The 9,761-nt window shown below is 33.4% G+C and overlaps 2 protein-coding genes across 2 annotated transcripts; one reads left to right on the top strand and one right to left on the bottom strand.

Annotated features, from left to right (window-relative positions):
- Positions 1 to 1,447: 1,447 nt before the first annotated feature.
- On the top strand, positions 1,448 to 2,523 carry LOC140826848 (uncharacterized). Its single transcript, XM_073189365.1, has 2 exons — positions 1,448 to 1,657; positions 1,825 to 2,523. The coding sequence occupies exons 1-2, from the start codon at positions 1,448 to 1,450 to the stop codon at positions 2,521 to 2,523; spliced, it is 909 nt and encodes a 302-aa protein (XP_073045466.1).
- Positions 2,524 to 6,119: 3,596 nt separating this feature from the next.
- Positions 6,120 to 7,933, bottom strand: LOC140826749 (serine/threonine-protein kinase-like protein At3g51990). The gene has a single exon (XM_073189248.1). It carries the CDS (start codon positions 7,775 to 7,777, stop codon positions 6,434 to 6,436), a length of 1,344 nt encoding a protein of 447 aa, XP_073045349.1. The 5' UTR covers positions 7,778 to 7,933; the 3' UTR covers positions 6,120 to 6,433.
- Positions 7,934 to 9,761: the final 1,828 nt, after the last annotated feature.

Here is a 9,761-nt window from a genome sequence, read left to right as displayed (position 1 = left end):
TTTGCACAAGAGTTGACCATTTCGGATATATGCCATCGGCTAAGTAATATCCTTGATGATACTCTTTTCCACCAATAAAGTAATGTGCCGGAGGAGCTATACCTTGTGCAAGATTTGAAAATAGATTTGATGCCTCAAGAACATTAATGTCATTATTAGATCCTGGCATGCCAAAAAATGCATGCCATATCCAAAGATCATAATCAGCGACTGCTTCCAAGATAATTGTCGGAGATCCACTACGGCCTGCATACTGTCCTGCCCATGCTGTGGGGCAATTTTTCCATTTCCAATGCATGCAATCGAGGCTTCCCAGCATTCCAGGAAATCCACGTTTTTCACCGATACGTAGTAGTCTATCAATATCGGAAGGGGTAGGTGACCTTAGGTATCGTTCCGCAAACACCTCTACAACAGATCGACAAAAACGTTGAAGGCATTGAATTGTGGTAGATTCTCCAATCTTTATATATTCATCAGCAGCATCAGCAGGTGTACCATATGCCAACATCCGCATTGCAGCTGTAATTTTCTGATTAGTTGAAAGTCCGACTCGCCCGAGACCATCTACTCGTTGTGTGAAGTAATGGTCGTGATTCTTCACAGCATCAGCGATACGAAGAAAAAGTCCTCGTGACATCCGAAAACGTCTCCGAAACATTATTTCATTATATCTTGGATGCTCAGCAAAATAATCGTTGAATAGATTACGATCGGCCATTTCACGATCACGTTGAATAACGATATGACCGGGAATCGATCCGCCATGTCTAACTTCGGATTCATTTTGCTCAACATATGTGGCCGCTAAAACAGTGTTATTAGCAGCTAGAATCCCTAATAAGTTCTCTGTTTCATTAAGAGACTCAAATTGAGTTTCAAGATGTGAATCGAATTCATCATCCGAAGTAGAGGACGATGAATGATAGAAATGAAAATTTTGATAATTCATTATGTAGATTGATTGAATTCATTACCTTATCATAGCGATATTATATAATAACACTAAGAAGTCACATGCATTGTAATATTTTATCCAAGAAATCTAATCCAACTTACACACCGTTGGATTAGATTTCATTCAATCACAACCGTACGATCTTTATCTTTTATCCAAGAAATCTAATCCAACTTACACACCGTTCGATTAGATTTCATTCAATCACAACCGTACGATCTTTATCTTTTATCTAAGAAATCTAATCCAACTTACACACCGTTCGATTAGATTACATTCAATCACAACCGTACGATCTTTATCTTTTATCCAAGAAATCTAATCCAACTTACACACCGTTCGATTAGATTACATTGAATCACAACCGTACAATTTTTATCTTCTAATATTATTCATTCTATAAATATATATCACATCATTCATTAACATTCACCACTACAATTTTCTATCTAAGATATATCACTTATCACCAACCATATTTCCACTACAATGGCTTCCAGTGCACGAAGTGCTTCTTATTCCTATCAAGAAGATATGCATCTCTGTCATGTTTATCTTGATATTTCCCAAGATCCTATCAAAGGCATAAATCAATCTCGAAACCAATTTTGGACTCGTGTCGAGGAAAGCTACAACAATTCCAGGACATCCGATATGACTGAAGTACGTAACAAAAGATCAGTGCAATCTCGTATGCAGGTAATATTGACGGCAATTAGTAAATTAAAAGCATGCATCCAACAAATCGAACAACTCAATCCTAGCGGTGCCTCTGAAATGGATATTGTGAGTTTTATTAAATAGAATATGTTAACATTCTTTCATTACTTTTTATTATTTACAATTAATTTAACATCTTTATACAGATGATCCGTGCGAAAGAGTTAATGAAACAAGATGATAATTTCAAGAAAGGATTTAAGTTTGATCATGTATGGTCAATTATGAAAGATATGGAGAAATTTACAGCTTCCTCAAACCCGTCAAGGAATCCAATTCAAAGGAGTGTTGAACTTTTCGATTCTCCACAATCAGACACACAAGCAACAGATTCTCCCAAATCAGCGTCTCCTAGCTTATCTCAAGTTGAACTTAATCTCAGTGATGAAAATATTGGTGGTAGTTCATCGCAGAGACCACTTGGAGTGAAGAAAGCAAAGCTAAAAAAGAAGAAAGATGAATTTTTTTCACAGACAATTGAATCAATGAGAGCAGGACAAGAAAAAATTATTGAAATGATACAACATGGAACTGTTTGTCGTGAACAAATCAATGAAATGCAAATGCAACGCATGCAACAAACTCAACGAAAACTGGAACAAAATGAAACAAAAATAGAACAAAATCGACAACTATTGGAACTAACGAGGTTTCAAGAAGAAAACAAAATTTTGCTAATCGATCTCAACTCTATTCAAGAGCCTTTATTGCGTGAAAATTTTCGCGCCGAACAGTTGAGAATTCTGAATGAAAAGGATGAAAGGAAACGTGCACATGAAAATCCCAACTATGGAAAATACTTCGGAGATATTGGAGGGTCTGGATCCGACTTACCGGAGTTTTAATCTTTTCGTGCTTATCATCCCGTTTTAATTTCTGTTGTATTGTGTTGTGATATTTGATAATTTATTTTTGCTAATCATGTTTAATTTCATATTTCATTGGCTTTTATTCGGACGATTTTAGTGTTTGTCAGTTATTGTACTATCTAAATGTTCAACCGTGATCTGGTTTTAATAAAGTGTTTTTCAATACTTCAGTTTCTATTCAATTGTGTTGTTATTTTTTTTAAATTTTTTAATTAATATTATTTAGACAAAATACAAGTTTATCATTATCAAGTATGATAATATAAAATCAATATGTACAATACTTTACAAATTTACAACAAACACATAAATTTACAAATTTTAAAAATCAATAACATCAAAAACAAAATATAAACAAATTATCAAAAAAAAAAAGAAGGAAAAGTAATGCAGAAAACAAATACAAAAAATTAAAAAAAAAATAAAAAACTTTAACGCTATCGCTACAGTGTTGCACCAAATTTGGTGCAACACTGTAGCTCTATCTTCAAAATAGCGTTAACTTTGGTGTTGGTTGGAGAGCTTTTCTCAACGTCAATTTAGCGTAATACACCAAATTGATGTCCGATTGGAGATGCTCTTACGATATTAGAAATAATTTTCACCAATAGCTCGAACACTTATATAAAAAAAATTGAGTAATAGTATCAGTAATTTTGTATATTGATTTAATTTAATATTAAAAATTATAACAACGAAAATTATTGGGCGTGTCCCTAAAAATTACAAATTCCAGTTTTGATGTCAAAAATAAAAAAAACTGTAGTCGTGTTAATTATATTTCAATCGGATATGTGAGCCTAATTAAAATGAGATGGCCCAAAACCGATCCTACTCGTTCTTAGTTGGGCCAATACCTAGCAAGAATTCTAGTGGGTTGGACTAAATTGATGGAGTCTCGTTTCCAACCCCTCCTAATTGCATTTCGGAATTCTCTATTTTACTTTTTTAAAAAAAATAATAAAATAAAAAACAGCCGACGCACACAAAATAATTATATTGTATCCAAACGTGCATTGCCAAATTTATTTCGTAATGATACACTAATTCTTTTGAAAGCAAAATATATTAAGCTATCCTCGGAGCGAAATTAAATATTTTCTTGTTTCCAAGAAAATCCTCATAATTTTAAAATCTCCTAATTTAAATTGAATTTTTTCAGTTATTTACTTATCATTAATTTAAATTAAGAACTTATATACAAATGACAAGCTGTTTTTCATTTTCATTAAATAATTAATTGAAGAGAATCAAATTAAGGTGAAACATTGATGTGAGTGGAGCCTTCACTTTTGCAAGTGTTCACTCCTGTGAGAGACACACACACACACACACACACACACAGATATATCAATATATATATATATATATATATATATATATATATATATATATATATATATATATATATATATATATATATCCTCAAAGTCACATGCAAATGGAAATACACTTGACCTGTAAAGGTGAGAAGAATGGCATTTCCATGCATGCTGCTCTTCGCTAAATGACACTGTTACTTCCCAAAACATCATGTTTTTTTGCTGAAAATGGTATTTTCAAGTAATAAATGTATAAATTTCATGGTTTTATTTCTTATATATGTATATGATAGTTGGCTGGAATGATAGGTCTCTATAACTGTAAATGAAGATGCTTGGACTTTGTGCAGTCCTTATCTATGCAGCTGTCAATAAGAAAACTTGTATTTTGGTTTGCATGTATTGGATCTGTTAAACCACCCACAATCAAACCTGGAAATCATTTCATTTTAACCAAGAAAAGGTGGGACAACACACCCGGTGGAACACAGAATAATCCGGAGACATGCACTCAAATACGATGCATGGTTCAGGCAATACAGACACAATGAAAAATGTATAAAACCTCTTGGTTGTATCCATGTTAGAGATTAATTAGCACAAATAATTTTGTTCTTCTGAAGTATCTTTGTGTCATAAGTTGTAAACGAGTCTCGACTCTCGACTATATTTGTAAAGATCCTCCAAATTTCTGCAAGCGTGGAAACAAACTAATTATCAAATAATGGGAAAAACCCAAAAAACTAAACGCAATTTCAAAGTTGATTCTAGCCCATAAAAACCACCAGTGATCACAAAATAAAATGCAAAATAATTTCATTTCATTTAATTTGATAAAATAATTATCTTTATTTTTCAAAGGAGGACTAGGAGTTCACAAATAGGACAATGGTTAGGTAATGTTTTGAAGTTGACCTATTAGCGAACAAGTAACATGGCTCATTCCCCTATACAACAGTCAGAAAAATAGCATGCAGAGTAAGTGAAAGGTTAACTGTAAACAAAGTTAAAATAAGTGTTAAAATGAGAATTTGAAGTAAAATGTTTAATTGAAATGGTCCCTCGAATCCAAAGCAAAAGAGAATTCTTTGCAGCTAAGGTGTAAAAAGACATGACAGCATTCAGTGAGGACCATTTACAGAAGAGAGGGACACCAGCTAGAGTTCAAAAAGAAATTGAAGAAGAAAATTACAAAACACACGGCAGGAAAAATAGTAGACAAAATGGCACCAAATGTAGCTTTAAGCAGTGTTTTTATAACCGAACCGTTAATCGAACCGGTCAAGCCTTAAAAAATGGTTCAACCGGTTCAACCGGTTTGACCGGACGGTCGAACCGGATCAATAAAATTAATATTTTATTTATTTTATATAATAAATAAAATAGTAAAATATTGATTATTTATGTTTTTATAGTTTTTATTTAATTTTTAAAATGAAAATTACAACAAATATCAAAATAAACATTACTTTTCAAATTTAAAAATCCAAATTACATATAACATGTAACCAAATAGTGATGACCAAGTTTAAGTGCTCAAGTAAACATCAAGATTAATTATAAAAAAAGTAGCAAACATCAAGTTTCGTATAAACCGTCGCTATATAGCGACGGTTTTTGAAATAACCGTCGCCGATCTCTGGGCAATTTTTTTTATAATTTCACAGACCCGGCCGGTTCCTGAAGACCGGCCGGTTTCCGGTTTTTCCGGTTGAACCGGGTTTTAACCGGTTTTGTCCGGTTAAACCTGTTTTCCGGGTTTTTATTTATGTCCGGACCGGTCTGGAGGCCGGTTCGCGGTTGAACCGGTCCAACCGGCCGGTCCGGTCCGATTTTGAAAACATTGGCTTTAAGTATACATTTTTTTTATAGACTGGATTTGATTAAGATATCGTGAATGTGACTCAAATATTTTAAACAATTCATTAGATGCTACCAACATTATTTTACAAAGTATTTCCAACAACCTTTAGGCTTAGAGATGTGCTGATATGGATAAGACAAAATTTTTCAACAAAGTAGGGTTCGTCATCAATCATGGAATCTAAGTTAATCAGTAATATATACAGGAAACTTTAAGATAGACAAGTTGTCAAACTATTTACTTTCTGAAATGAAGACCAACAAATCACATTGTGATTATTATAGTGGATAAGGATGCTAACCAGATACGAATTTGGCTCGATTTATTGAAGAAAAGTGAATCTTCAAATGAATATCATGATTCATGTCATGGAAAGCTTTGGAATAATGAACTCATGATGGTATCGAAATATGTTTTAACTGTCAATATTATCAAGTGATCCTAGAATATCTGAATACAAAGTGAACTGGATAAATTATCCTCAGTATCAATGTAAGTTATTACAACTGAAACACAAGTAGCAATCGACTAGCCCGAAACAACGAGTTTAACAAGTGACTGATCGACGCGCTGCAGCAACGAAACAATAACTACAGCTGATAAAGCACAAATACAGTCCAATCAAATACCATATCGAATCAAGAACAAAGGTGTATTCAGCCAATGCATAACTAACTAGTTCCCATTTAAGGAAGAGTCTTCATTCATCTCTATTATCCCCAAGAACCATGGTCCTAACAGTAGTCCTGCCAACGAACCGTTTACTATCAAATCTAAAACTAGGAAGATGCTTAGTTGATTCCATCTTAGGTCCTAAACCATCATCCTCATTGTGAAAACTAGATTCGCCTTTAGGACCAGCCATCAACTCCATCAAATTGCTCCTAAACCCCAGGTCGGAGTACACTCTCCCAGGAATATTGAAGGGTGTTGCATCTCTAGCATCCTTCTTATTAACACCACCATTTTCACCACCCATCCTTCTTGAATTCACTTGAACGCCTCTCGATTGATCGGGTCGCCTCACGGACTCCACCATCAAACAAGGATTAACAAATCCATTCCAAGAATGATCTGGGACCAATTTACTCAGCCCACTCAAACATTGCACAACGTCCTTCATAGAGGGCCTCCTCTCCCTACAAGGCCTCACACATTTTGTAGCCACAACTGCCAATAGCTTCCTCACCGAAGGATCCTTAGGAGGTGAAATTTTAGGATCATATATACTCAACAATTTACCTCTCCTTATCAAAGGAATAGCCCAATCAACAATACAAGGCGGCGAATGGCTCACATCAATGGCTTTCCTACCACTAATAATCTCTAAAAGCAAGATACCAAAACTAAAAACATCAGTTTTAGTACTCAAGTTATCAGGGGTCACATAACATGGATCCAAATATCCCATTGTCCCCGCCGGTGGAGTCGACCTCATCTTAAAATCATCAACACACCTCAATGCCAGCCCAAAATCCCCCAATCTTGCACTGAAATTCCTGTCAATCAAAACATTAGCAGACTTGATGTCCCTGTGAATCACAGGGGGTTTCAAAGAATGAAGCGTATCAATGGCTTTTGCCGTTTGCAGAGCCAACTTTATCCTTCTACCCCACGAAAGAGGCCGAGAATGTGAATGCAAAACATCATAGAGAGTGCCATTGCTCATGAATTCCACCACCAAAAGGCGGTCCTGGGAGTCATTATTAGTGAAACCAACAATGTTAACCAATCTTGGGCTCTGGAGCTTCGACAAAATCTCAATTTCATTCTCAACCTCATTCGGGTTCTCAAAATGTCGCTCTGCTTGCGCGGTTCTTGACGGTTTCTTCACTGCAACAAGGCGGCCGCCGCGGAGGACGCCTTTGTACACCAGCCCGTGGCTGCCTCTGCCCAAAAGTTTAGTGTCTGAGAAATTGTTTGTGGCCAACTCAAGGTCTTTGTAATTAAATTCTTGAACTTTGATAGACGAAGAAGTTGATGTCGAGGCAAACGAATCGGCGGTACAGATTGCTGACTCTGCGTTGCAAGAGATATAACCCATCGTCAAAATCCAGAATTTCTAATAACTGAGCCAAGATTGCATGAGTAATCTCGTGTATGCGTTCGAAATGTGGAAATTGGAGTTGGGATAAAAAAGGTAGAAATGGAGGATGAAGCAGTACGCCAAGTCGAGCAGAGAGAGATGATGAATTTGTGGTGGACTGCTAATAATAATATATACAAGCATTTTGGGTTTGATGATGCACTTAATATTCAATAATCGGTCATTTTATTTCGGAGATTTTAAGATATATGTTTGTTCTAAATATATTATAATGACATAATAATCTACTGTCGGAATCGTAAATATAAAAACATATTTATTTAATGTGCTGAAATGAATAAGAAGTTGATCGAAATGGAAAGAAAGCTTTTGTGAAGAGATAGATAATGAATAAGACGGCTCATTTTCTTGAAGGACATAAAGTTGGGACAATGGGTCCGATTCCTCGAGTTCATGCGTGACAAACATTATATGCAAGTAAATACTTATTCATTAAATTTCGAGTGTGACAGTCTCACAAATATTTATTTGTGAGATAAATCAATCTTATCGATATTCACAATAAAAAATAATACTCTTATCTTAACATATATGCATACATGGATCATATGTACGAGACAAGATGGAAACCGTTGCATTAAAGCAGAAAATGCATGGAAAATCAGATGTGGCTCATACCACACCGTTGCATTAAAGCAGAAAATGCTGATTTTTCAATCACTTTAATTTCGGCCTCGGATTCCATTTGAAGCTGCTAACAACAAAATCTGCGGGCCATTATTTGTGAAATGACTACGAAAACTCTTCTTTTTTAACCAACAAGTCTATGGAAACTTTTCAACTTTGCAATCTGTTTCTTTCACACATCATCTTAATATCTATATAAATAAATAATTCAGAGTGGCATCTCATATAATTCTTTGAAGTTGGATGTTTGTTAAAAATAAATTTTATTTTAATATATCATAAAGTTCGCTCACTCGTTTTTTCACTAATCTATGTATGAATTTCTGAGTTGTGATCAAAATTAAGGTGCACATTAGCTATTATATAATAATTAATAAAAAAACTAAATCTTACTTATTAAAAATAATAATTTTTAATTTTAATTTACGAGTCAATAAAATATTATAATATTTTTGTTATGTAGTATAATAAATTTTTACTTTATATTATTTTTAATAGAAATGAAAGTGAATATGTGAATTTAAGATATTTCCAAATTAAATAAACATCCAAATATTTAGACACAGTCAAAAACATTTTTTTTGACATTTTATAGTTGTGTATTAGATTTTAATTCTCGTGATTAATAAAATTTCACGGAGTCATTAAAAGTCTATTGATATTTTGAATACATCTAGACTTTGTAAAATTTTTAAAAGTCAAATTTGAATATCATACGAGTTTATAAAACTTGACAAAAGTTTACAATGAATACCACTAAATTATTATAAAATATATAAAATTATATATTGAATACCTCTATATTTTTAAACTCTAAAAAATTTATTAAAAATCTATAATCAATACACACTAAGGTTCATTTGCTATCGAGCAAATCGATACATAATTCACAAATATAGTATGGGAAAATGGAATGATACTTGAAGAAACCAAAACCATCATACATTAGAGAACCAAATTTCTTCTTATTCCAAGAGATTTTCTCTTAATACTAGTAAAAGATGCACATGCATTGCATGTGTTATTATTATTTTTAATTTGATTAAATAATACTAAATAATTAAAACGAAATTATTTTCGATTTAGAAAAGTTGTTCGATTTAAAAGGGAAGTTTTGTTTTGATTTTTTATATTTAAAATATGGAATGACTTGAAAAGGTTTTTAGTAGAGTAAGAAGGGTAATTATGGAATTAAGTATTTTGGTGTCCTCAAAGGTAGTTATTCTAAGGCCCTCACACTTAATATAATAGTATAGAAGTATAGATGTAGAATATATTAAAAACAAGATTAGGT

Source organism: Primulina eburnea, chromosome 3 (genome assembly GCF_022965805.1).
Source record: "Primulina eburnea isolate SZY01 chromosome 3, ASM2296580v1, whole genome shotgun sequence".
In the NCBI taxonomy this organism is placed as follows: domain Eukaryota; kingdom Viridiplantae; phylum Streptophyta; class Magnoliopsida; order Lamiales; family Gesneriaceae; genus Primulina; species Primulina eburnea.
This window is presented reverse-complemented; position numbering and strand designations above follow the sequence as displayed.

Excerpts from the sequence above, each read along its gene's own strand:
- LOC140826848 (XM_073189365.1), top strand. The coding sequence starts at position 1,448 with ATGGCTTCCAGTGCACGAAGTGCTTCTTATTCCTATCAAGAAGATATG. Across the intron at positions 1,658-1,824 it reads CAGTGCAATCTCGTATGCAG|ATGATCCGTGCGAAAGAGTT; the intron begins GTAATATTGACG and ends ATCTTTATACAG.
- LOC140826749 (XM_073189248.1), bottom strand. The coding sequence starts at position 7,777 with ATGGGTTATATCTCTTGCAACGCAGAGTCAGCAATCTGTACCGCCGAT.